The 26,688-nt window shown below is 49.9% G+C and overlaps 1 protein-coding gene across 2 annotated transcripts in view; it reads right to left on the bottom strand.

Annotated features, from left to right (window-relative positions):
* ALK (ALK receptor tyrosine kinase) overlaps nt 1-26,688 on the bottom strand; it is a 733,751-nt gene that overhangs the window by 11,192 nt on the left and 695,871 nt on the right. The window contains exons 16-26 of one of the 2 annotated variants that reach the window (XM_027555753.1): nt 24,922-25,104; nt 23,615-23,713; nt 22,985-23,137; nt 21,424-21,528; nt 19,271-19,457; nt 18,530-18,620; nt 18,337-18,401; nt 16,794-16,923; nt 10,357-10,454; nt 6,302-6,394; nt 3,672-3,773 (exon numbers count right to left, since the gene is read on the bottom strand). In XM_027555753.1, coding sequence (XP_027411554.1) covers nt 3,672-3,773; nt 6,302-6,394; nt 10,357-10,454; nt 16,794-16,923; nt 18,337-18,401; nt 18,530-18,620; nt 19,271-19,457; nt 21,424-21,528; nt 22,985-23,137; nt 23,615-23,713; nt 24,922-25,104 — 1,306 coding nt within the window. Of the gene's footprint in view, nt 1-3,671; nt 3,774-6,301; nt 6,395-10,356; nt 10,455-16,793; nt 16,924-18,336; nt 18,402-18,529; nt 18,621-19,270; nt 19,458-21,423; nt 21,529-22,984; nt 23,138-23,614; nt 23,714-24,921; nt 25,105-26,688 lie in introns of those variants that run through there. The other variant, XM_027555755.1, reaches the window with a different exon arrangement.

Raw genomic sequence — 26,688 nt, 5'->3', positions numbered from 1 at the left:
CCTAAACTTTCTACATTCTTATTCCTCCAAGTTCCTTTGTATATGTTTGCTTCCTTCAGATCAGAATCTTTCCTCAAATGTTTGTAGATTCTTGGCTCTCTGTTCATATATTAAGATTGGAACCCGACAAGATGGGAAGCTCTGTGTAGATGAGGCTTGCTAACTGGAGAGCAACTGACTTGCTTGTTTCACGAGGGGCCTTCGTTTCCTGGCTGCTGTAACAGTGTACCACAGACTTGATGACTTAAGACAACAGAAGTTTATTCTTTCACAGTTACGAAGGCTGGATGTCTGAAGTCAGTTTTGAGAGCTGAAAGTGAAGTATATGCGAGACCACACTGTTCCTTGCCTCTTCCAGCTTCTGGAGGCTGCTGGAACATCTTGACCTGTGGCCACATCTCTTCAACCTCTGCCTCTGTCCTCTGGGTGTGAGGCAAATCTCCCTTTGCCTCCTGTGAGGACACTGGTGATGCAGACTCCTTCTCCTGATGAGGGTTTCTGGGATGAGATCCTGATACCACTGGAGGGCCATTTTTCAGCCCACTAACACTCACTACCACACAATTGCACTCATCTCACACGCTAGTAAAGTAATGCTCAAAATTCTCCAAGCCAGGCTGCAGCAATACGTGAACCGTGAACTTCCAGATGTTCAAGCTGGTTTTAGAAAAGGCAGAGGAACCAGAGATCAAACTGCCAACATCCACTGGATCATGGAAAAAGCAAGAGAGTTCCAGAAAAACATCTATTTCTCTTTATTGACTATGCCAAAGCCTTGACTGTGTGGATCACAACAAACTGGAAAATTCTGAAAGAGATAGGAATACCAGACTACCTGACCTGCCTCTTGAGAAACCTATATTCAGGTCAGGAAGCAACAGTTAGAACTGGACATGGAATAACAGACTGGTTTCAAATAGGAAAAGGAGTACGTCAAGGCTGTATATTGTCACCCTGGTTATTTAACTTATATGCAGAGTACATCATGAGAAATGCTGGACTGGAAGAAACACAAGCTGGAATCAAGATTGCTGGGAGAAATATCAATAACCTCAGATATGCAGATGACACCACCCTTATGGCAGAAAGTGAAGAGGAACTAAAAAGCCTCTTGATAAAAGTGAAAGAGGAGAGTGAAAAAGTTAGCTTAAAGCTCAACATTCAGAAAACTAAGATCATGGCATCTGGTCCCATCACTTCATGGGAAATAGATGGGGAAACAGTGGAAACAGTGTCAGACTTTATTTTTGGGGGCTCCAAAATCACTGCAGATGGTGATTGCAGCCATGAAATTAAAAGATGCTTACTGTTTGGAAGGAAAGTTATGACCAACCTAGACAGCATATTGAAAAGCAGAAACATTACTTTGCCAACAAAGGTCCGTCTAGTCAAGGCTATGGTTTTTCCAGTGGTCATGTATGGATGTGAGTGTTGGACTGTGAAGAAAGCTGAGCACTGAAGAATTGATGCTTTTGGACTGTGGTGTTGGAGAAGACTCTTGAGAGTCCCTTGAACTGCAAGGAGATCCAACCAGTCCATCCTAAAGGAGATCAGCCCTGGGTGTTCTTTGGAAGGAATGATGCTGAAGCTGAAACTCCAGTACTTTGGCCACCTCATGCAAAGAGTTGACTCATTGGAAAAGACTCTGATGCTGGGAGGGATTGAGGACAGGAGGAGAAGGGGACAACAGAGGATGAGATGGCTGGATGGCATCACCGACTCGATGGACATGAGTTTGAGTGAACTTTGGGAGTTGGTGACGGACAGGTGTGCCTGGCATGCTGCAATTCATGGGGTTGCAAAGAGTCATACACGACTGAGTGACTGAACTGAACTGAGCACTTGCTATGTCTAAAGTTTTTCTCTTCATGGGTCGGTTCCTTCACTGAGAATCTTCTGATCTCCTCCTGCCTAGCTGCCATGTGCTTGGCACTGAGGGGAGAGAGGATGCATGCACCTTTAAGTAGGCAGACTTCTTAAACTCTACTATTTCTGCTTATAGTAGAGAATCCATGTTTGCTGATGTCTGATATCCCCAAGGTCAAAAAGAATTCAATTCTTCAGAGAGGGAACCCCTAGCCTTGTGTGGTGGTAGAGGAGGGGCAGAGGTGAGGGAATGATCTAGTTACTTTTTAAACAGATCTGTAGCTCATTTTCCTCTCTGCAGCACCTCTACTTAGAGGTGCTGGCACCTTCCACTCCTGGGCCTTTCTGGGGCTCCTGACCAGGCCGAGTGAAGCAGGCTACTTCAAGATGGATGTAGGTGTCAACTTTCTAGTCTCCTAAGTAAGGGACCAGGCTTCCCTGGTGGTTCAGATGGTAAAGAATCCATCTGCAATGCAGAAGACCTGGGTTCGATCCCTGGGTTGGGAAGATCTCCTGGAGAAGAGAAGGGTTACCCACTCCAGCATTCTGGCCTGGAAAATTCTATGGACAGAGGAGCCTGGCAGTCTACAGTCCATGGGGTCACAAAGAGTCAGACACGACTGAGCCACTAAGCACACACACACAAGTAAGGGACCATTTGTCTGTAAACTTTCCAGTTTCCAAAGTTATGTCATTGTTGTCTTTGTCCTTGTGGATTTTTATGCAAAGAAGATTCCTCTGTGTATGAGTGTATTTTGGGAGGGAACACAGGTTGACTGCCATTTAAAATTATGTGTTGCTCTTGTAGGAATTATGTAAAACAGTATGGAGAGTGCTCAAAAAATTAAAAATAGAACTACCTTAAGATCTAGCAATTCCACTTCTGGGTATACTACATCCAAAGGAAATAAAATCAGTATTTTGAAAAGGCATCTGCACTCCCAAGATCATTGCAGCATTATTCACAATAGCCAAGATATGGAAACAACCTAAATACTGATGGATGGATGAACGGATAAAGAACATGTGGCATGTATTTTACACACACACACACACACACACACACACACACGCAGAGGAATATTATTCAGCCTTAAACAAGAAGGAAATTTGCCATTTGCAACAACAGGGATAAACCTGGAGGACAGTATGCTGAGTGAAATAAATCAGGCACATAAAGACAAATGTCACATGACCTCACTTATAAGTGGAATTGCAGAAACAGAGAATGGAATGATGATTGCCAGGGAAGAAGAGTCTAGTCAAGGAGCACAAGGTCTCAGTTTTGCAGGATGAATGATTTCTGGAGATCTAATGTGCAGATATTGTTTTCCAAACTGATTTTTAGCTGTAGATCACCATCACTGATATTTTTGTGCTGATAATAATTTCTTTTTCTCTGTTATTCTGTCAACTGGAGAGTTTCATTGATCATTTTTCTAATCTTAACTCAATGCTTTCCTGGGATAAATCCAACTTTGTTATTATGCTAAAAAAATTATGTGTGGCCCTGTGTGTGTTTCACCAGCCTGCAGTATCAGAACAGCCTGGGAATTTATGAGAAATGGAACTTCTCAGTGACCTCAGACTTCTTGAATCCTGAGCTCTCAGGGTGGGGTCCAGCATTCAGTTGTGTCTTACCAAGACTTCCTGGTGATTCTGATGCTCTGTTGATGTGGGCCCTGCTATAGAGGTATGCTGTCTTCTCTCTTATCCTTCCACAAGACAGTGTGGGCTCGTTTGACTCATGAGCTCTACTTGAAGGCTCATGGTGAGACCTGGATGAGGGCAGCAGAAAGACTCACCACGTGTCTGTTTTAGAAGTAAATATTCCTTCCATGAAGGCCTCTGGGGGCATCCACTTGACTGGCAGCATTGCACAGCCTCCCTTTCGGTAGTAGCTCGCTCTGCAGGGAGAAGAGAAAAGCAGACTTGGTTCTGGAGATGGCTCCGAGCCAGGTACCTTGAGAGAGTGGCAAAAAACAAGGTCTGTGAACTGAAATTAACGAGGGGCTCTTGTGGTTCGGGGGAACAGCAGGGGGCACAGATCATCTAGTTAACAACCTTAGTGTCACTTAATAGGAGACGAAACAGCCTGCTGGAGGTGTGAAAGAAAAGATCTATGCAATGACTCAAATACCCACTAGCAGATGGTTAGATTTCCCTGATGGATTTTGTTCACTGTAACTCACAATGAATAACATTACTTCAACCTTATGAGTATAGTTCCTGATGATCCACGGTAATGCGAGATGCACAATGGGAGGACTAAGAGCGGGGCTGGTGTCCTACTAGTCTGGGTCCTCCTCGGCACTTACACAGCATCTAATTCAACACAGGCACGTGACTCCAAGTCCTCTAGGTGGCTGGCGGGAAGCTGCTTCCTTTAGCACAGCCCCCAGGGAAAACACAGGCCTGGGGTGGAGCTGGCGTCCGAGGGATGAGGTAACTAGTTTTTGTCAGTGACATCATCAATGCAACTCACTCATAAAAAAACTAATGAATCAATTCCTCCCTCTGAAGCCAGCTCCATCCCAGCCCTGTGTCCTTGTGCCTGGTATGTTATGGGAGGTGGCTTCCTACCAGCTGCCTAGATTAATTACTTCAAAAAATAACTGACTGAAATATGAATTGAGTGGTTAGCTGACTCATTGGAAAGGACCCTGATACTAGGAAAGTTTGAGGGCAGGAGGAGGAGGGGTCAACAGAGAATGAGATGGTTGGATGGCATCACTGACTCAATGGACATGAGTCTGAGCAAACTCCGGGAGATAGTGAAGGACAGGGAGGCCTGGCGTGCTGCAGTCCGTGGGGTTGCAAAGAGTCAGACACATCTGAGTGACGGAACAACAACGTGTGAGGTATTCTGCCACATGCTGAGGACAGAAATAAGTCATAGTCTCTCTCTTCCAAGGATGTGGTTTAGTGGAAGAAACAGACATAATTAACTGCAGTAAGAACACACATATGATGACAAAAGTATGTATTCAAGAGGAAACTCAGTGACCAAAGAAGAATGGGTTTGTTCTACCTGGGGTGGGGGTGGTGGGTGGAAAAGTACAGGAAGAGTTTCTTGGGGGTGCTGATGAAGCTGAATGGCAAAGAAACTCTCACAGGAGACATTCGTGACACATGCTGTTGCACGGGGCCTGTGGGAGGCAGGGGGCTGTAGGGAAGCTAGGGTACTGAAGTCTGGAGTTGGGACCTGTCAGTGCTGAGGACGGAGGGGAAGGGCCAGACCACATGACTCGTTTAGTCTCACTGCAGAATTCGAGTCTTAGAGGACAGGCAGTCCTGGGTGCTCTGAGACAGGAGGTGAAGGAACGCTGAGGCTCCGGGTGGTGGAAGAGGGTGAAGCAGAGCTTTCCCAGGTATGCGGTGGATATCAGTGGTAGTAACAGTAGGTGAAAACATTGCTAACTCCTGAGTTTCTGTGTGCTGCTGCCCTGCGGTAACAGGATGCCATCAGGAGATTGCTACCAGTTCCTTGGGAGGCTGACAGGGGTCTCCCTTATTGTCTGAAGACTGAAAGGTCTGCCTGACCACCTCTCCTCACTCTACTGCTGGATTAGGGGAGGTGTGATTAGTGACTGTGTCAGACAGTGGCTCACTCAGCTCATGGAGTGAGTCACTGTTGTTAATAATTAGACAAAGATGAAACCAGGGGTTGGGAAGAGAAGTGTGGGATAGTATACAGTAGAGGTTTGCTTTTTCCAGTTAAATTTTTTATTTTATTGGTTTCTTTTTAATTAATTACTTAATTGGCTGCACGGGGCCTTAGTGGTGGCACACAGGATTGTTGAATTTTGTTGCGGCATGTGGAATCTAGTTCCCTGACCAGGGACGAAACGCAGGCCCCTTGCATTGGGAGCGCAAGTCTTCACCAGTGGATCGCCAAGAAAGTTCCCTGTTTTTTTTTTTTTTTTTGATGTAGCCTCGAGAATGTGACAGGGAAAAAGAAATGAAGCTGAGCTAAGTACTGACGGGCTTTGAACTATACTTCCATTTCTCCTGGCGTGGGAAATGCAGAGCAATGCGCTGGGCCCAGTCTCTTGTCAGTTCTAAGGTGCTCTTGCCTAGAGTAATGGAAGCTAAGTCTGTTTGGAATTCCTGAGTGTTGAGGAAAGGGGTTAATTAAGCTAAAGTTTACCTAGAAGCTTTTTCCAAGTGAAGTATCCAGGTTATTCTGTCTCAGAACATGTTAGGACTAAAGAGTTGGAACCAGAAAGACAATCTAATTAACAGGTTAGTGTCAATTATTGCAGGCAGAGAGATCCTAGAATTAGTCCTTCAGGCATGAACAATAATTCAGGCTGCCCCTGTGCTGAAAAGAAACTTAATGCCATTTTCGGCGGCAGGTTGACAAGGCACCAAGGTGTTCTGGGGGATGCGGTTGAGAAGTGGGCTCTGATGGGTGAGGGCACTCTTCACTCACCTGTAGATGTCACGGGCCATTCCGAAGTCTCCGATCTTGGCCACTCTTCCAGGGCCTGGGCGGGTCAAGAGGCAGTTCCTGGCAGCAATGTCCCTGGGATGAAAAAAAAGGTAAATGCATTTCGTAATTTTATTCCTAAAAAGATAAAGGTATAAGAATCACAAGAATTTTCACCTCCAATCTAAAGTTCAAATAGTTCCCTTTTCTTCTCTGCATTTCCTTTACATTAGACCTCAGTATGAAAGAAATAGCTAAGCAATTCTAGGTCTCAGAACCAACAGGGAAATGGAAAAGGATTAGGGGAGATGATTGAAAATGTTTAATGGGATAATAATAATGAAAATAACTATAATAGGAACTAGAAAATTTATTGTCCTTTTACTAGGTACTTGAGCACTGTTCTAACTGCTTCATATCTAATTCTCACCGTAGCCCTGTAAGACACAAGGTGCTAGTATTATCCTTATTTTATCAAAAAACTTGGAAGGTAATAGAGGGACATAGAAATGTATTTGGCCTTTGGCTATTGTTCTGTACAGATTGCTGGTTGGTTTCTGCTGGTTGTTTGACGGAATGTTCTGGAACAGCATGGTTCCCATGAGATTCAAGTAGGTCAAGGCTTTCCCCAAATAGTTCTAGTTTTATATTTTAATATGCCATCATGGTTTTTACATCCGTGATTTTATCTAAAGCCTTTGTTAAGCTGTATGCATCATGGCTATGAGGCCAAAGAATCACTTCTTTCCTGTTATAAAGTTATCTTGTCTTAGTCATTATGTTCCAGTCGTTAGGGCCTATTCTTCCATAGCATGAGTGTAAGGCTGGATCAGAAGCTTTCCAAGACTCATCAGCTTCTACTCACTGACTGCTAACCCATTCTTGAGCTGCACGTGGGGGTTAAGGATGCAGCCAGACTAAGTCTGGAATGTTGTTGTTGTTTAGTCACTAAGTCGTGTCTGACTCTCTGCGGCCCCATGGACTGCAGCATACCAGGCTTCCCTGTCCCTTCACTATCTCCTGGAGTTTGCTCAAACTCATGGAATGGGTTTCTAATAATATTAAAGTCCTGGACAGAAAAAAATGGTGCTTCTTGGGGGGAATGGGTGGTGTTTTTATACTTTCAACTGGTTTCATGATCATTGGCTGAGAAAGAAGGATCATGGAAAATAAACAGCTGGATATTATTTTTTAAAAAAAGATCTGGATGCAGGATGATGGCTTAGGATAGCAGAACAATTGGTCAGGGTGGGAGATGGGTGTTATTAATGCCATTGCCCTAATCCAGAAGGTTTAAGTTGAATTTTGAGGCACAATGGTGCATAAAATGCCCTAAGAAAACCATAAAAGCATAACATATATGACATCAAAAAGAAGAAAATATAGTAGGATATATAGCCATTGCTTCTCAAGAGAAATATAGTGAAGTCGACCAACAACAATATTTATGGCTCTGGAAAGGTCTTTCTGTTGATGTGCATGGAATGGTTGCTTAAAAAATGAATCTTGAATTTGATGGCAAGAAAGTAAATGTAATATCATAGAACACACCAAGAATTGGTAGAATGACACATATTTCTTGAAATGGCAATAAACCATGTCCAAAGGAAACAGATCTAATAGAAAAATGGGAGTGTGTGGATCTGCGAGGGAGTCCGCTCTGAATTCACGAGGTGTGTGTGCATGGGAGTCTGTGAATCTTAAGGCAGATGGTGAAGGAGAGAGAATTAAAGTAAACCTATTGGGGGAGGGTGCCATCAACCTCGAGCCAGTTAGAAGATATAAAAAGATGCGTTCCTAAAACCAATTACCCCAGAGACAGCTTTGATTGAGATGGACAATTTCTGCTAATCGTCACCTTTTGCTTATAAAGCAGATCATCGAACACACTGTTGATTCAATCTTTGACAATTTCATTTCTTGAAAAAGATAAAAGAAGCAACAAAATATTACTCTGGGATCTTATTGTGACCTTCAGCAACTATTTACAGATATGGAAGCAATAGGAATCTCGAGTGAATTTTTGCTCCTTGTTATCTTATTTTCAGTAATAACAGGGCACTGGATATAGTCAAAATGTATCACCCCTTAGGAAAGCAGATTTCAAAACGTCAGAGGAAAAGTAGACACAATCCCTCAGTCAGAGAATCTGGACACTTGGTGATTAACGTGAGGGTGGAGATGAAAAGGCAGAGACGACCTCGGGGAGAAGTGAAGGGAGAGATCTGACGTCACTAAGGTGATAGGTCACATTGCTCTCAGATGGGCTCAGACTTGGTGCAGGTAGACATGAGCTGGAGAGACTTTATTCTTTCCAGGTACACCAATCTGAGAAACCACAGTGGAAAAGAATATGAAAAAGAATGCATACTTTGCCGTACAGCAGTAACACAACACTGTAATTCTGCTATACTTCAAAGAAAAAAAAAAAAAGATGGAAAGATGGCTCTAGCCAAGGACTTATTCTAAAAAGGGCACAACCCTGTCACGTCTGAGCAACAATAAAGCCCCGAGCTGAGATTTATGGAAAGTTCTGGACACAATAAAAAGGGCAAGAACAACAGTGGCAGTGCTGTGAAGCAGAGAGTGTGGCTTTGGGTGAGAGCAGAAGAACTGGGGCTCGGCTTCTCTCTTGCTTCTGTTATTTCTATCAAGCACGAGGATCTGCAAGCTGGAAAGACTGAGACTCAGGAAGATCTGGGGGCCAAAATGATGAAGGGACATAGGATGAGCCAGTGTGAGCGTCCGGCCTTGTTTTCAGAGTGATTTCAGTAAACTAGGCCAGTGTATTTCTTGATCTTTAACATCCCCTTTATTAGGGAAGAAAACATAGCTTGTTATCTACCTCCGTGCTCTTCTGTTTCTAAACTCTTACAGCGCTTCTTTTTCATTCTCTACGTTATTTTTACATACTCTAATGATTAGCAACATGTCTTATACTCCTTGATGGGTTCATGAATGTTTATTAGTTCACCGGGTTATTATTTACTAAATGAGAAACAAATCATTAAGAAAAGCTTTGCAAAGAGTCTAACAATCTATTTGACTTTTCAAGTTTCAGAATCAAGCTGTCTGTTGAGAAAGCCATGGATAGCCACGTGGAAAGAAATATGTGTCATCTCTCATGTCTATAGCGTTACACATGGACTTGATGTACCAGTGCAAACACCATTTAAACACAAGGGTCATATAGAGTAGAGGAAATGAAGTACAGAGGTAAAGAAAATAATTCTCATTCTTCATTTCTGAGTATTTTAGAAAAAAATAATTTATCCAATAAACATTTATTGTGTGCCACTATATGCTGGGGATATGAAGATGAATAAAATAGGGTTGTTGCCTTTGATTTATCCATAGCCAGAGATCCGAAAATACAAACTCCTTAAACTTCCCTTAAGGAGCCCAATTTTTTAGATGATATGGCATGCTTGGTCACTCAGATGTGCCTGACTATTTGTGATCCATGGACTGTAGCCCTCCAGGCTCCTCTGTCCGTGGGGATTCTCCAGGCAAGAATACTGGAGTGCGTTGCCATTTTCTTCTCCAGGAGATCTTCCCTACCCAGGAATTGAACCCTGGATGCTTTGACAGGCAGATTCTTTACCATTGAGCCACCTAGGAAGCTCAGTGTTCTAGATATGGAAACATTAACATGATCTAGGGCTTGACACAGGCGGGGGTCCCTGCAGGAGGTCAGACAGAGCTCATCCAGGTCTCCAGCGCTGATATAGACGTTTTATGATCCCACTTTGCTTCCCTGGTGGCTCAGTTGGTAAAGAATCCACCTGTAACATGGGAGACCTGGGTTTGATTCCTCGGTCGGGAAGATGCCCTGAAGGAGGATATGACAACCCACACTAGTATTGTTGCCTGGAGAATCCCCATGGACAGAAGAGCCTGGCGGGCTACAGTCCATGGGGTTGCAGAGTCAGACACGACTGAGTGACTAAGCACAGCACTACACATGATCCCACTTTACATATGGGCCAAACAAAGCCCTAGGGACACGTAGGGGAGCATCTGGAAGGTGAGGGCAGAGTAAGGTCACTTAGACTCACCGGTGGATGAAGTGATTCTCCTCTAGATACTGACAGCCGCAGGCAATGTCCCGAGCCACGTGCAGGAGATCCAGCATGACCAGGGAGGAGGGCTGGTTCTGTAGGAGACAGTAGTGACCGGCTGGTGAGGAGCTCTCAGGGGAGAGAAGGTCTGAAACGCTAGGCTCCCGTGTTCACCAGGTCAAAGGCAGGCTGGTCACCCTGGGGTCTTGGCCCTGGCTGCACATTCGCGATCACCGGTAGATTTATACAAATGCACATGCCTGGGCCTCAGCCCAGAACAATGACTCCACCTCTGTGCGGGCACAGCGTTTACAAAGTCACAGCTGCCAGGTGAGCGGGGCTGGAACCCACATCACAGACGTCCTGCCCCTTCGTGTTTTTTTCTGCCCACTCTTCCACCACTATCTTCATAAACATTTGAATACCCTAAACGTACAAACAGGCCTGTGAGGAAATCAAGGCAGGGTAGTGTTGCTTTAAAATGCTCTATTTCAGGTTCGATGCATGATACTGGATGCTTGGGGCTAGTGCACTGGGACGACCCAGAGGGATGGTATGGGGAGGGAGGAGGGAGGAGGGTTCAGGATGGGGAACACATGTATACCTGTGGTGGATTCATTTTGATATTTGGCAAAACTAATACAATTATGTAAAGTTTAAAAATTAAATTAAAAAAAATAAAATAAAATGCTCTATTTAAATGCTTAAAAATATTTTAAAAAATTAACTTTCTTCAAGAAGACCTAGATCTGAAGTGGACTGAAAAAGCAAACCTTCCAGAAAATACTGGGCAGCTGAAGAGCCATCTCTGGCTTTCCTGCATGAAGTCCCTTTTGTGCAAAAGTGGCTGCCCGCCCCTCCTTGACCCCTCCCGGGATGCAGCTTGGCTCTCCTTTCCCCCGTCTGGTGGGGTGGCCAGAAGTCTTTCCTGAGGGCGGCGCCCTTCTTGGTGTCTTCTCAATTCCTAACCCCCCAAGTCCGCAGGCAGCTTCATGTGCACTGTGCTGCCCTGGGCTTGTTCCACCACGTCCCCAAGGAAACTTTGAGGCTCCCGAGGCAGGGCCTTTGGCGTCCACTTCCATGGTCTCCAGCGTGATGCTTAGCTTGCTGCCGAGGTTCAGTGAACAAGGGGGTTTGTTGGTTGATCACACCTGAACTAGGGTTTTCCAGATGCCGCCACAGATCAGGGCCTCCCTGGGACTCTTTGGAGCAATAGCGTGGGTCTGGGGGAGGTGGCGAGGAGTTCGTCTGGGGCCTGCTTCAGTTCCAGGGGAGACGACTCAGGGAGGGGAACATTTGCTGCCCATGGACCATCAGGCAGTCCCTTACCTGCAAGAGGGCAAGTCCCAGGACCTTTGATGCAACATCCTGTGTGGTCAGTAGGCAAGCAAGGTTACCTCCATATTGACAATGAGAGGGCTGAGGGCTCAGAGAGGCTCAGTGACTCACTCCAGGTCACACAGCTAGTAGGGTGGAGCTGAAACTGCCCTGAGCTGGGCTTTAAGGGTTTGGATTGGGGGAGGCGGGATTCTAGGAGTTAAAATTGAGTTTCTTAGGATAGCATGTCTGAGAAGGGCTGGAGTTCCCGTGGACTCAGTGCATGGTACCCACGTGAGCACAAATACAGTGCACAGGGTACATTTCAGTGCTCGGTTGAGCTGAGCTGGGCTTCATCCTACTGGGTCCCTTACCGGCTGTGTGCCCTAGAGCTGACGGCGCTCCCTCTGTCCAAGCCACCGTGTCCTTGTGTGTGAAAGTGATGTGACACTCTCAGCCTCCCTGGTTGTTCTGAGGACTCATAGCAAGAGGAACAGAGTGAGCGCTTCACAGAGGGCTCTGCATACATGGAGGGGTTTACTCCGTGGAGGGCGCTGTGGGGACTTGAGAAGTGGCTCGTGTGTTTGGCTTCTCCCAGGACCTTGTTCGGGTCAGAAGTACTGGGCACTGGGAGAGAGAGAGTCCCCATTTCCTGGGGACAAGAAAAGTAATATATTTTTGAGAGAAATATTCATCCATCTTGCTATAGCATTAGGACTATCTTTTCTCTTTCCAGGAAAACTCTTTCTGTTCCTGCCAGAGAGGACCATTCCTAGCGCTCATGGAGTCTCTCTGTGTCTTAGCCCCCATCACTCAGGACGCAAGGACCATTGATGTCTCAAATGCTCCATAAGTCTGCTGCACTGCAGGGGCTAAATCTTCTCAGGCATTAACCCAGGGGCCGCATTTATTGGGGCTCCCTGTCTATGGCTGTTCAGAGCAAATTAACTGCGCCGATAATCAGTCTTCACAGAAGCAGGTTGTCTGTAACCCAAGGGGTGTGTCTGCATGTCTGTGTGTGTGTGTGTGTGTGTGTGTGTGTGTGTGTGGTGTTGGGGGTCTGCAGATGCTGTGACCAAACCGATATTGAAAACGAGCAGTGCAGAGCATAGCCAGTGTGCCATCTGTATCCAGCCTGGGCAGAGAAGGAGTTGGAACCAGGGCTCTTTTTCCTTGATTTGCTACTGAATATGGCCCTTCCTTTGGCAACTTCAGGCAATTTTTATTCTGTCCAATACTCAGAGAGGATTTTGTCCAGTACCTCCCAAATCAGGCTGTAGGATGGAATTCAATCAAATAGGTATGGGAATTCCTGGCTTCTTCATCAGAGGAATTATCAGAGTCTTTGCTACATACTAGTGTGTATTGAGAATCAATCAGAGGGGAGTCTGTGTGGCTCTGAAACTGGCTTGACCATGGAGTTCTTTTGAGCATGCGTGTGAGTGTGTACCACTCAGGGTTCTGACATTCCCATCAGGACACTGTTTTGACCAATATCTTACTTTTACAGGGGCAGAAACAGGCCCACTGAAGTGAAATGATCTCTTTGCTCACAGTTCTTGAGGTGCTATTTCCAAAGGATAATGTATATACCAATAAAAGACAGAATAATATTAATAATAATAATAATAATACTTCCTTAAGTAGCTCCTGCATTTAGAGATGAAGGATCACAGGACATGGGCAGGGGTGGGGTGGGCAGGGGAGAACTGTTTCACCAAGTGAAAAACAGAATAAGGATACATTTTTAAATTGATGGCTATGAGAGTAAGAGGGAAAGATGAAAGGAAGCACCAAAGAATGAAGACAGGGGACACAAGATATTAAAAGTGGCAAAAACCCATTTTGAAAAGTGATGAGAATGGTGCTGGCCTCAGATTCCTGGCTGCAGACATGGTCAACAAAATGCGCTCAACGAATTGTGGAGGCAACATTAGTATTTAGCAAAGTCAAAACCAAAGGTGAAAACCTAAGCACTAGTTGCAATCAGAAGTTCTCATCTCCGTGCTGTGCTCTCTGGCGTCCAAGGAGCCACCATGCATATGGAGCATCTTTTCCTGAGCCACTACCTACCAGACTACCATTCCCCAAGCAGGTGTACCTACCAGACTACCATTCCCCAAGCAGGTGTAGAGGCTATAGTGGGCAATGACCGCCCCCTTTAATACAGAGATTACTGACTCCTTGATGGCCTTTGTCATTATGGATTGAATCAACTGATACTAAAAGATAGCTACTAGCCTATATCTGGCATATATTAAATCCTCAATAAAATTTTGTTCAGTAAAGAGGGGGGTCTGCAAAATTATATTGACATTAAAAGGGTCCTTCCTTCTTGAGGTGGTGGGGTCCTGGGACCGAACAATGTTTCCTTCTGTACCCATGAATTTCATTTCCATGACAGACATAGTTGGCCCTGGCACCCATTCTGTCCTATGAGTCTGTGTATCTATCATTACTTCATATCCATGCATTATCTGAAGCCAGAGCCTCTTAGACCATCTCTGAGATTCTTCCATCCTGATGTCTATGGAGCTGCTGAACCCCAGGGATGGCAGGAAGTGAGCACAGAATGTGAGTCTGATTCTGAGCACCCAGCTGGGAGCCTGCACACAGCAGGTTAAGCCTGGAGAGATGCAGGGGCTTCAAACAAATGAACCAGGTGGACCTCAGGCCTTTGAATTCAGTGAGTTCCAGCTTGGAGGCACAGCTTTGCCCACCCCCTCCTCAGGGTGTGTATGTCTCCAGCCCCTATGTCCATCAGCCAGTCCCTCCCTCCTTCATCAGGATTTACTGATATTAGCTACCTCGGTCCACTATAAATCCTGCTCCTTTCTCACAGTCAACCTGGTCCTCACTCGCTAAGTTGGAGTTTGTGGTTCTGAGAATCCATGCAGGACGCCCAGCAACCTCCCACCCACCCTGCTCCCACCCCGGCTGGAAATTGCTGCCACAAACACATTTGCATGGGGTCACTCTGGAGGGCTGTCATCTGACATTTCAAATCACCCATCATGGGCAGTAAGTACCTCAGGAAGGACCAGCTCATCTGAGGTAAGTGGGTGTGTAAAGGAGTAAGGAGGATACCTGGGCTGCCACCAAGACCTGGGAGCATGGTTGGCCAGGAGAGTCACACAAAGATCAGGGTCAAGGGTTAAAAGGAAGATTTGGTGGGGGGATCCTGACCCTTAGAAGCACCTCTCTCCCAAGTAGAGTTGACCTTCCCCTGGCTGTGGGCATCCCTGGGGTGGTACCTGCAGCCAGAGGTTGGAAGCTGGCAGCAGGCTCCCACTGCAGGCCTCCTTGAGGCGGCACTTGGGCTGGGAGGTGGTGGGAGATGTCAGTGATCTGTCTTCCTCGCTAGTGCTTTGTTCTTTGAGACAACATCCAAATCATCATCAAGAGAGATACCTTTGCCTGTGAGAGAGGTTCTTGGTCTTGCCAAGTGATGGGTTCTCAGATTCCCTTTACAAGGAAGTCACAATACTCTCCTGTCCTCAAGCCTCAGGAGTGTCCAATGGGAAACCCAGAGCTGGACCTCCTCCCAGAGAGTGACGTCACATGTCATCTGCCGGAAGCACTGCTGAGATGCTCAGGGCATGAGGCTGAAGGCTCTGCTCTGGTGGGTAGGGGTGGGGAAGCTGAGACTGGTGCCCAGACCCTGGCAGAGATGCCTGCGTAGCTGGCGACCTTTGCTCTCAACCACCTGCCCTCACCTTGGCCCTCAGGGCTTCCCCACGGGGACCACAGGGATCAATAACATAGCAGGCTGGAGTGAGCAAGGAATGAGGAGCCATAAGGCCTGAGTTCTAGTCCCAGCTCTTCCACTTCCTGTGTGACCTCGGCAAGTCACATAACCTCTCTGAGCCCCTGTTTTCCCATCTCCAAAATGAAGTGGGATCTGTACTGTCTACTTCATAGGGTGGTTTTGAGAAACATGAAAACTCTGGGGAGGAGGAGGACGGTGCTGCAGACGAGGGTTATCATGAGGTAGGGTTAGTCGTTCTCCCCTCCTCCTGCCAGGGGTGCTGAGTTGCACACACTCATCCTCTCAAGAAGTTAGATTGGATTCCTCTTAGATGGTCAGCCAGAGGCTTGCAGGAATGGTGTAGAGGCTCTTAAGAGCCCGAGTGAAGGTGGGAATTGGAGCAGGTGCGACCTTCTGAGGTTTCCACCACCATATGGGGTCTATGTGAGGAGGGTGTTCAGTCCTGGTCTTGCTGTGGCTGCGTGGCTGTCGGCCTTTCTCTGCTTTCCTGGGGGTGGGGAGGGTACAAGTCTTCCCTGTGGTCCTCACAGTTCAGCAGCAACTTCAAGATGGCAGGTCCTAACTCATTGGGGAGGGTACAAGTCTTCCCTGTGGTCCTCACAGTTCAGCAGCAACTTCAAGATGGCAGGTCCTAACTTAGAGGGTCTGCTCTGCTCCAGTTCCCTGGGCCCAGGACCTCTTGAAGACCCTGGCAGTGATGGGAATGGACAGCCGGCCCCTGGGCTTGCTCAGTGTGCTGTGTTTTATAACTAGCTCTGACCAAGATGTTCTAGCCTGACCCTCAGAGTTCACATCGCAGATCCTCAGGTTAGAGGGGGTTGGCTGCCCTAAACCAGGTTGTCTAATAATCAATTGGGGGGAAGTGTGCGTGGGCCCACCTAGGTTTCTTCACCCCCACGAACTCTAGCCCTTTGACCATAACATGTATGCAGCACCTTCCTAAATACCTCAGCCCTTCATTTTGATTGTAAAACTACAAGGTCAGGAAGTCCCCATCTGAGATGAGCACACTGGGGTTCACAAGGGGTGGAGCAGAGTGACCTGCCCCAAGTCAGATGGTTGAGTGAGTGACACAGCTGGCGTGAAAGTCCCCCTCTGTGCTTGTCCCTAGTTTGGTTTTCCACAATCAGCGGGTCATAAAAATAGATACTGGCTAGAGGAGACATTGCTCAAGGCTTGGGCAAGCTCCTTCGGACCAGGCTCAGCCGTTGGATACCTTCTGTCCCTTCTCTCCTGCCCATCCCCCAGATCAGAGCCCAGGGGCTGGCCCTGGCTGCCCACCCTGGCTCCTTCCACCCCCTGCTCTGTATCCTCGGAACCCCCAATGGGAAAGGTGTTTCTCACTCACCGGACGAGGACGCGTCTCCCGGAGGAAGGACTTGAGGTCTCCTCCTGCCATGAGCTCAAGCAGGATAAATCGGGGCAGGGCTTGCAGACTCACACCAATACAGCGCACGATGTTCTGGTGGTTGAATTTGCTGCAGAGCGGAGGGGAGTAACCGAATTTAACTGAGCTGAGTCTGCAAAAATCTTAACTGGGTGAAGCTGGGTACAGAGTTATGTTTTCAGAGCCACATTATGTAAAAGCTTTCTGTAAATACGGGGAGCAGGGGTCCCAGGCTGGGCCTAAGCAGAGGAGAATCCGGTTGCTGAGCAGCTGGAAGAACCAGAGGGCAGGCCTGGTGGAGGTTCAACACGCATGGAGTGTTCTTGCTTGGAGTGGGGGGCTGGGGAGCAGGAGAGAGGGCTGTGCATAGGCACTGAGCAAGAAGGCTGGGATGGAGGTGGGCAGGGAGACAAGGGTGTCCAGGAGGCTGGCACCAGGACTGCTGGCCAGGATTCACAGGATTCTCGGAGGAAGGCCTCAAGTGGAAGCTGGAGGGCCTGCTTTCCTGAGGGCCTGCCTGAGACCTGCCTGCTGACTGCGTGCAGAAGAGAACAAGGAAGAGGGCCGCTGGATCCCACCATGGACTCTTTGCGGGGGCTCTGAGATTCGGGTTTTCTTGTTAACATGATCCTATGAGGACACATGAGGCAGTGGGGCCAGGGAGCTCCACGTGGGCACGTTTGGGCAGAGCTGATGGAATGGGTGACCGTGCACCCAAATACAGTGCTGCTTACTTAACTGCAGAGGAGGGAGACTGAGTGACTCGGGTCTCCTTCCATCTACTCTTCTACTTTCCAGGTTTTATTCAATGATCACTATTACATGGGCAACCAGGAAATACGTCATTTAAGCAGGAGCTGAAGCTACCACGTGTCCTCTTACGGACACAGCACATCACACATGCTGCTCTGGCCTCATTCCCTCGGCTGCTTCCGCCAAGGCCTCCCTAGCCTGTCAGGATGTTTGAGGCTCCCCGGTGCACCAGGAGGCCATGAACCTGGCCAGCTCTCAAGGTCGAACCTCTGCTGTCTGAGCCTTGGACACTGTCACTCCCAGTGGTGGGCCTCAGATCCACCAGCTGAAGGGTCGGGCCAGCTGCATGGACCAGGGTGGGCACCTTCCATCACGTGGGGGCCCATTTCCTTTCCTTGAGAGTTGGGAGCTGGGATGGGTGAAGGACCTGGTGGAAGAGTTACCTGGAGGAAGATTGTATTTTCCACTGTTAACAACCAGCATGCTCTGTTTCTTAAGAAAAGGGGAAAAGAACCAATGGGTGACACAGGGGTGCTGGTAGAAGGCCAAGTGACATTGACTGGGGCTACAAGATTCTTTTCCCGAGAAAACCAGATGGGGGCTGGTCCACTCTGGTAAGATGTGCTAAGGACTTCGGGGGGCGGGGAGGTCTCCAGTTAGAGAGGAGGGATGCCCTGCAGGACAACCCTGTTTCCCTTGGAGATGTGCCTGTTAGAAGTGTCTTGTGTCCCTCACAGGCTTGGGCCATTACCTGATGATCAGGGCTTCCATGAGGAAATCCAGTTCGTCCTGTTCAGAGCACACCTCCGGCAGCGTCTGGGCACAGAAGGGAGGGTGGGAAGGAGGAGAAGGCTGTGAGCCACAGAGGTCAGAGGCTGTCGGCAAAGGGCCGTGCTTACAGAGACCCCGGCCAAGGTCAGGCCCATGAGGAAGCCCCCTCTTACCTTTACAGCCACTTGCAGGGGGCTGGGGTCATTGGGCATTCCAGACACCTGACCTTCATACACCTCCCCAAATGCGCCGTGGCCCAGACCCCTGTGCAGAGGAGAAGGTGTGATGAGGCAGGGGCACACTTAGAGGCCACTCACAGGAGGCAGGGAGTCACACACACCCTCAGGAGTAAAGCTGTCAGTGTGGCTTTGCTCCGCAATCCCCAGCCTCTATTGCTCTATGGGCAAGAAAGGATCCAAGCCAGGCATCATGACGTTGGCTGATATTCCTTCCGTGAACACTTACTGAGTCTCTAATATTTGCCCGGGTCCTAGAGGTGACCAAGACATGGATCTGGTGGGAGAGGACAGATGGCTGGCAGACACCTCCTGGGGAGTGCTCAGTGAATGACAGACATGTGCAAAGGGTTCTCTGGGAGCTGGGAGGGGGAGGTGGAGGGGAGCAATGCTTGGGGAGGGGCATTTGGGTGGTATTGAGGAGCACCCCATTTCTCCCATCTAGTCCTCCTGTCATTGTTCCAACCCCATAAGTTAGATAATTAAATAATTAGACCCCCAAATGGCCCTGGACATTAAACCTTCTCCCCCCCTGGAGGGCTGGGGGTGCTCCGAGGGGTGGCTCTGCTGGCCTCTTGTTGTCGGAGGAATCTGTGGTCCAGGGATGACATCCAGCCACCTAGAGCTCTCCCTTCTCTGCCTCCCCCACCTTCCACTGCCCTAGCAGACAGCACTCACCGGATGAGGGTGATGTTTTTCCGTGGCACCTCCTTCAGGTCACTGATGGAGGAGGTCTTGCCAGCAAAACAGTAGTTGGGATTGTAGTCGGTCATGATGGTGGAGGTGCGGAGCTTGCTCAGCTTGTACTCCGGGCTCTGCAGCTCCATCTGCATGGCTTGCAGCTCCTGGTGCTTCCGGCGGTACACTGCAGACAGATGGCGGTCCATACAAGGTGGCCTGGGCCAGGCCACCTCCTCCAGGTAGCCTTCCTGAATCTCTAGCTCCTCCGCTGGGGTCTAAATCTTTTTCCATCACTCTTAGTCATACTAACAAAATGATTATAGATGTGAAATTATACTTTTCATTGAAAGATTAAAGCAAATTAAAGCTTAAAATCATATGAATGAAAAGATTTATTGTATCATGCAGGGGCAGAGGCACATTAGCTTGGGTCCTCTGAGAAGCAGACCCAGGACAGAATTAGAAGTGCAAGGATTTCATTTGAGGAAATGTCTATGAGAGATGATCCAGGGGGAATCCAGGAAGGCTGGGAAGCTACTAGACTGTTTTGACTCCATGTGAAGGACAGGGTGAGGGAAGGTTGAGCAAAGACCCTAGATGGCCATTCAGTCTAAAAAGGTTCCACCAAGGCTGTTGGGAAGTTCTGGAGTCAAAGTGGGCCATCAGAGGAGTCCCACCCCTCCAGGAGAGGGCTTGCCTTGGTAGCTCTGCTCTGCCCAGGTGCTGCATGAGGCAAATGTGGCAATAGACTTGAGAGTACAGCTGGGGCTCTTGGTCACCTGTGTTTCCTACAGATGAAGAACCACCAAGCCACATAGCTGGATACAACTGCAGAGTGGAAGGTCTCTAAAGTGGCTCTAAGCTGGTGCCCGAGGACCTGAGTTCTAATTCCGCCTTTGATACTTACAAGCTGTGACACTGACAAGTGACATGTGACCTCTTTGGATCTCAGTCTCTTTCTCTGTAAGCAGGGACAGTAACGCCTGCCCTGTCTCCTAAACCTCCACTCCCCATCCCCTGGGATTGTGATAATGAAATGAATTCACCAAAACAGAATAGTTTCAGAGGGAATTCCCTGGCTGTCCAGTGGTTGGGACTCAGCGGTCTCACTGCTGGGCCTGAGTTCAATCTCCAGTCAGGGAACTTAGATCCCACGTGCCGAGTAATGCAGTCAAAAGAAATGGTTTTGGAAAGTTCTAAAGAGCTCCCCAATACAAGTGACCACTATCACTGTTATTACTATATGTGAGAACATTCTGTATATAAGGCAAACTGCATGGGAGGTGATTCACAGGGTGGATTCTGCTTTTAAAGCTCATCCCCACCTCTTACGGGCCAGGGCAAGTAAGTCAACTTCTGTGCACTCAGTTCCTCCTCTATGAAACGTGCCAACTGTGATCACAGGGTTCTTTGAGGGTTTATGAACTAAAATGTGTTACTCACTCAGCGTGTGGTGAGTGTGCAGCAAGGTAGCTCTTGTCATCCTGCTCTTTGCAGGATGGTGTCATGGGAATCACAAAGGTCCACTGAGAACAGGGAATCCCTGTCCACCCCCAGACTCCCCCGGCCCCATGGGGCTGGCCTCAAAGTGCTGCCTGGAGCCTTTCCTTTCCTTTCCTTCTGCCTCCCCTCAAGTTTCTGCCCACCTACCCCAGGCATTTCCAGCAGAAAGAGCCTGGCTGGGTGCTCTGTGATGTGCAGATCAGTGCCCCTTGGCTCACAGGCCTAATGGGAAACACTGAGAAACCAGCTCTGCATTCTCTGTGGAGAGGGGAAGTGTGGACTGGAGGTGTGAACCAGACTAGAAGAGTCCGCTGAAGCCCATGTCTGATGAGAGCTAAACTGAGGTCTGGAGGAGGCTGGGGAGTGGGGGCGGTGGTAGGCTTTAGCCATGGTGTTCTCCTCTGAAGACCCCTCCTTGAGCAGCCAGCAAGCTCTACACAGGGCTGAGGTTCAGAATCAGGGCTCCTAGGAGCCAGGAATGTGCTGGAGGCAGGAGAGGGGCTTCTGCTTTGGCTTGGGCTGTCTTCATTACCACCGCCCAGAATGACCCTTCAGCCTGAGATGGCACAGCCTGAGATGCCACTCTATTCTGCCAGATCTTCCTTCCCTGCCCTGCTCAGGAAGTGCTGGGGCTCTGGGACACTCACCGATCATGATGCCAGAGAAAGCCAGGACGAGGGCGGCTACAAGGGCAGAGGTCACGACGGACAGAATCAGCGAGAGTGGCAGGTGGGGCTCCGGGGTGGGCGACACTGGAAGACAGTCCCCACGGGGCACGGATGACCACATTGATTCTCCTCTGAGCTGCCCCCACATCAGAAAGACCCTTCCCAGCCCTGGACCCACGGACTGCCAGCCTTCTCGGAGGATGAGGGCGTGAAGCAGTTTCATCCTGGTTTTACAACTTTTAACAGCTTTTGTGGAGAGGCACTATGTAACAGGGATAAATACCACAATCTTGACACTGATCTGAAACATCAACTGCGCATGACAGAATGAGGATGGAAAGTGAGCCAATAGGGGCTGTAGAAGTGATTCAGGTGCCTTGTGTGTGCGTGTGAAGTCTCTTTAGTCGTGTCTGACTCTGTGTGACCCTATGGACTGTAGCCCACCAGGCTCCTCCGTCCACAGAATTCTCCAGGCAAGAATTCTGGAGAGGGTTGCCATGCACTCCTCCAGGGAATCTTCCTGACCCAGGGATCGAACCCACATCTCTTATGTCTCCTGCAATGGCAGGTGGGTTCTTTACAACTAGCACCGCCTGGGAAGCCCTTCAGGTGCCTTAGTGAGTGAGTGAAGTCGCTCAGTCATGCTGACTCTTTGCAATTCCATGGACTATAGCCTACTAGGCTCCTCCATCCATGGGATTCTCCAGGCAAGAATATTGGATTGGGTTGCCATTTCCTTCTCCAGGGGATCTTCCCGATCCAGGAATCGAACCTGCGTCTCCCACATTGCAGGCAGACGCTTTACCCTCTGAGCCACCAGGGCAGCCCTCAGGTGCCTTAGGTGACTACAAACTCAGTATGACCCAAAGATAGAGTGTGCCTGTCAGTTAGACTCTGGAGGCTGAATTGATGCTTTATCCATGAGAGCACTGGGCCAGCGCGTGGGAGGGAGAGCTGGGTGCATGATGGTACTGACCACACCAGGCACCGAGCCTGGTCCCGGACACGGCATTTCAAAAGGGATGTGAACAACTGCAACAACAGGATGGGAAAGAGACATAGACTCGTGTCCCATAGACTGGATGGAAATAAACGGGCTATTTAATCTGGAGGAGACTTGAGGAGGAAGAAGGCAGCATGCTCTTCAGACGCCGTGTTCAAAGGGCCACTACAAGCAGGGAGCCGAGGGGTGGAAGTCGGGAGGAGAATGGGTCTGGCTCCGTAACTCCCCAATGGGAGACCCTGTGTCTTAGGAGTACTGAGGTCCTTGGTGCTGGGGTGTCTGGTGGAGATGAGCTGGCCCCTTGGTGGGGATGTGGGGGTCGCATCCTGGGCTAGTGGTGGGACCAGGTGACTTATGACTCCTTCCCAAGCCATGACCCACCTTTCGCACACAGGTCCCTTTGCCTGTCATCTGAGCACCCATGCTGGGGGCAGACACAGTGTCAGGAAGTTTACAAAGCTGCATCTGAGGTGTCCCAGAACCATGGAAACTAGCTGTGGCTCAAGCTCTGTGCCCGCCCACCGCCCAGCCCCTTACCAATGCAGGAGACGCCATCCTCAGCCAGCACGGTCCCGTGGTCGCAGAAGCAGATGATCTTGTGGCTCTCGGGGTCCATGTGGCACTCGTCTACCTCGCAGTGGCTGCAGTTTAGGTAATGCTTAATGTTCACTTCCCCGTGGCCCTCCATCACTGGTGACAAGGAGGAAGGGTCAGCCTCAGGCGGAGGCCACCCTGCACCCCACCCCGGGCTCTGCGCTTCATCTCCAGCTGCCGGTCCCTGTTCCTACATCCCACTGCCACTGGAAGCACCGCCTGTGCAGGCAAGCCCCTGATGCATCTGGTGAGCAAAACTCAGAGGACCTGTAGGCAGGCGGGAGGGTCCACATGAAGGACCCTTAGATTGGCTGCCACAGGCACAGGGCCCATTACTGTTGCATTTACCTAGAGCTGACCTGCCTGGAGTCAGTCTTCTTTTGTGAACGTATCAGACCACGCATCCTGATTTCCAGAAAACTTGGCGAGGCGACCACTAGGAAGACTTGCCTGCAAGGGACCCACGATCACACCTGTGTGTCCTGGACTCATTGAGTAGCCCTGGGGTTTCAGCTGAGAGGGAGGGAGCACTGGCCCAGGGAAGCGGGCTCTGCTACTTGGCAGAGGGTGTACCTTTTAAAGCCGGGGTGTACAGGATGCCCAGTGGGTTGATGAAGGAAACCCCGTCCTCCCCGTCCATCTCGGGGTCATTGTTTGAGGCTGCATTGCCACCTGTGGCAAACCAGAGAAGAGTTTAACGCAGAGAGGTGGGTGCCTAAGTCTGGATACACGTGCGCATCAGCGGGGTGAGCAGCAGGGTCAGGGAGGGGCCTTGAGGGCGGGGCGGTGGGAGGGAAGGGAGCTCATGGCACACAGGATGCAGTTGGGGCTCGGTTCTGTAGCTTCTGGGTGCGTGGGCCACTGTCTCCTCCAGGGCCACAGTCTCCTCTGCTGCTCTGCTGGGCTCTCCCAGGAAGCAGTCCATGTGATCAAGAGTCAGAAAAGTTCTAGTCTCCCCAGGCTGGGTTGGCCCCTTGGCCCCTCTTCCAGGACTGCCTGGGGGGTGGTGCTCCTGTCCCATCCAGTGAGGGTTGGGGCAGGGGGATGGGCCCCTGTGCCTTTAGGCTCCTGTCCCTCCTTTCAGCGGGGCTTGGGTTATCTTTGGGCTCCCCGCCTTGGGCTCCTCCCACCCACCCAGGGCTTGGAAAAGAAGAGCATCTGGTTAACACAAACATCTTACACACAGCCTTAAAGCAAAACACAGACAGTACATCACAGCGCGTGCATGCATCGTTTCCTAATCTAGGGGGCGCTGGAGCCATCATCTCCCAGCCTCTCAGCTTCAGAAGGCTCTTCTGCTCTGCTCCAAAGCCCAGAGGAGAGCCAGGGCCAGGGGCCAGCTGCGTGCTGAAGGGCTGGGCTGGGATTGCCCATGGCTGCTCTCAGGAGTAGCCCCCATCAGTATGGGGAATGGTGCCCCTTCTGGAAGCTGGTGGGCTGGGGTAGGGAAGGGAAAGTAGGGAGTCCCTGAGGCCAGAAGCTGCAAAACAGGCCCTCGGGGAGCTGGCTTGGCAAGGACTGTGGGCAGGCCATCCAAAGGGAGGAGTCTGGCCTCCAGGGTTCTCATGCGTCCTTGGGGGTGGCTCAGAGAGGAGCCTGGGAAGCCAAGGCCCCTTTATCATCAGCTTTGGGGAGATCAAGAGTCAATGGGATCTTGATGCTGTCCTGCCAAAACCTTGAGGCAGGATGCTGGCTCGGGAGCCAACACCCTACCTCTGGCTCGTTTGGCAGGCTGGGAGGAAGGCGTGCATGGTCACATCACAGTCCACACGTGGGGCGGGCCAGGGGCGGGCAGGCGAGGGCTGGGGAGAGGACAGGGGAGGGAGGTGCCTAGGACTAAGAGGGGAGGGAGTGACACCTTGAACACGAATCATCTTTACCTATATATCCTCCGCCTCCTCCACCGGAGGAGCACCCCCCTCCACCCCCTCCGAAACCCCCTCTTGTCTCCCACCCCCACTTCTTCATGGCCTGGGGGCAGGAATGTCCTCCGGTGGCACCTTCCAGTAAAGATTTTCCAGACCAGAGCAAGGAAGTGTTATCACTCCAGCCACCTCCACCACCTGTAGGCAGAGACAGAGAAACACCTAAGTAAGGATTCCGGCTGGTTCGGGCGGCTGCTGGGTCTGGAAAAGAATGCAGGACTTCTGTCTTCCAGGGGTGCTTGTCCCTATGCAGCACCCAGGGGGTTTGTCTTCAGTGGGGCCTGGGGCCTTCAGAGTCCACGGCTAGAAAACCAGGCATCTGCCCTTTGCTGGAGGGAGACCTGCTCTGGCCACAGCTGTGCATGTCCAGATGGAAGCGGGCCGTGTACCCCTGCTTCCTGTCAGGCCTCTGGCTCAAAACCCCAAACTGTGCTCATTAAGGGACGGGGGTGGTGGGGGGGACAGGCGGCATGACGACTAAATCTGTTCCTCTGCCTTCCCTCTGGGCCTGCCAACTCCTGAAGCTCCTGGCCTTCATGTGGTTAACTACTTCTCATCCCAACAAGAACAAGGACCAACTGTCAACACCCCACCAAGGTCACAGCAGTGAAATTCGTAGCAGCAATCCTGGATTAGGCACCAGATAACCCAAAGGGCTATAATTGTTTACTAGGCAAGAGCTTCCCTAGGCTGAGCCTTGGTTTCCTCACCTGTAACTTGGAGATAACGAGACTCGCCTTATGGGGTGGATGTTAGGATCAAAGGAGAAGGGGAGTGTGTGAGATGTTTTATAAGCCACCAGGTGGAGGGATCGTTGGACATCTGTGAGACACACACTCATGCAGAAGGCCTCACACCCCAAAGCCCAGGCAGGGTCTTGCCAGCGGCGTCTAAGTTGCTCTAAGGTCAAGAGCAAAGAGGGCTGGAGTCAGAGGCGGTGATGCTCTGGCTACAGGGGCAGCAGCTGGAGCTGTGCTTCCCTACGCCTGGGCCTGCTCTGAACTCTTGCAAAGGGTCTGTACAGAGCTAGCTTGATTGCAGCTTTATCTTAAGGCCACAGGCAGACCGTAATACATCTCTCCAGAGACCCTTGAAACCCCAGGATCCCCACTTTGTCTCCCCCTATTGTTTCATATGACATTTCATGAGGCAGTTTACTCCCAGAGACTCCAAAACCCTTTCTGCTCCAGCAGAAGGTCGAGGGCGGGAACCTAGAGAAATAACAGTGCCTGCGTCTACTGGGACCGTAAGGGTTAATCTGCCTGGACACGGCTCAGTTCTTCGGGAGAACTCCTGGCCAAGGTTCTTCTGGACCCAGAGAGGGCAGCAGAGGAACGTGTAGGTGGGGGGAAGCTGCAGACAGGGCTGACTCTGGTGCGAGCAAGAGGGAGACAGGTTTCAGGAAATGAGGTCAAGGTCACGAATAAGCTTGGGTATAGAACAGGGATAACCAGAGCCCTGGGCAAGTCATGGGGACCATCTGCCAGTTCTGGAAGCAGCAGGACTTCAAGAATCTGGCCTCCCTCTGCCAGCCGGAGAGTGGGTGTGGGCCTGTCGAGGCTCTTGTCTATGTCACGTGGTGGGGGGAAGGCCCCCTCAGCTTCATTAGCGGGAATCGGGCTCTGCTGGCTACGTGGGGCCATGAACTTAATAAATTAGGATGAGATGAGCCTGAAACCAAGTCTGCCCCCCAGCACCCTACCCTTGCATCCTGCACGTCCC

The sequence above is a fragment of the Bos indicus x Bos taurus genome, chromosome 11 (assembly GCF_003369695.1).
Source record: "Bos indicus x Bos taurus breed Angus x Brahman F1 hybrid chromosome 11, Bos_hybrid_MaternalHap_v2.0, whole genome shotgun sequence".
In the NCBI taxonomy this organism is placed as follows: domain Eukaryota; kingdom Metazoa; phylum Chordata; class Mammalia; order Artiodactyla; family Bovidae; genus Bos; species Bos indicus x Bos taurus.
This window is presented reverse-complemented; position numbering and strand designations above follow the sequence as displayed.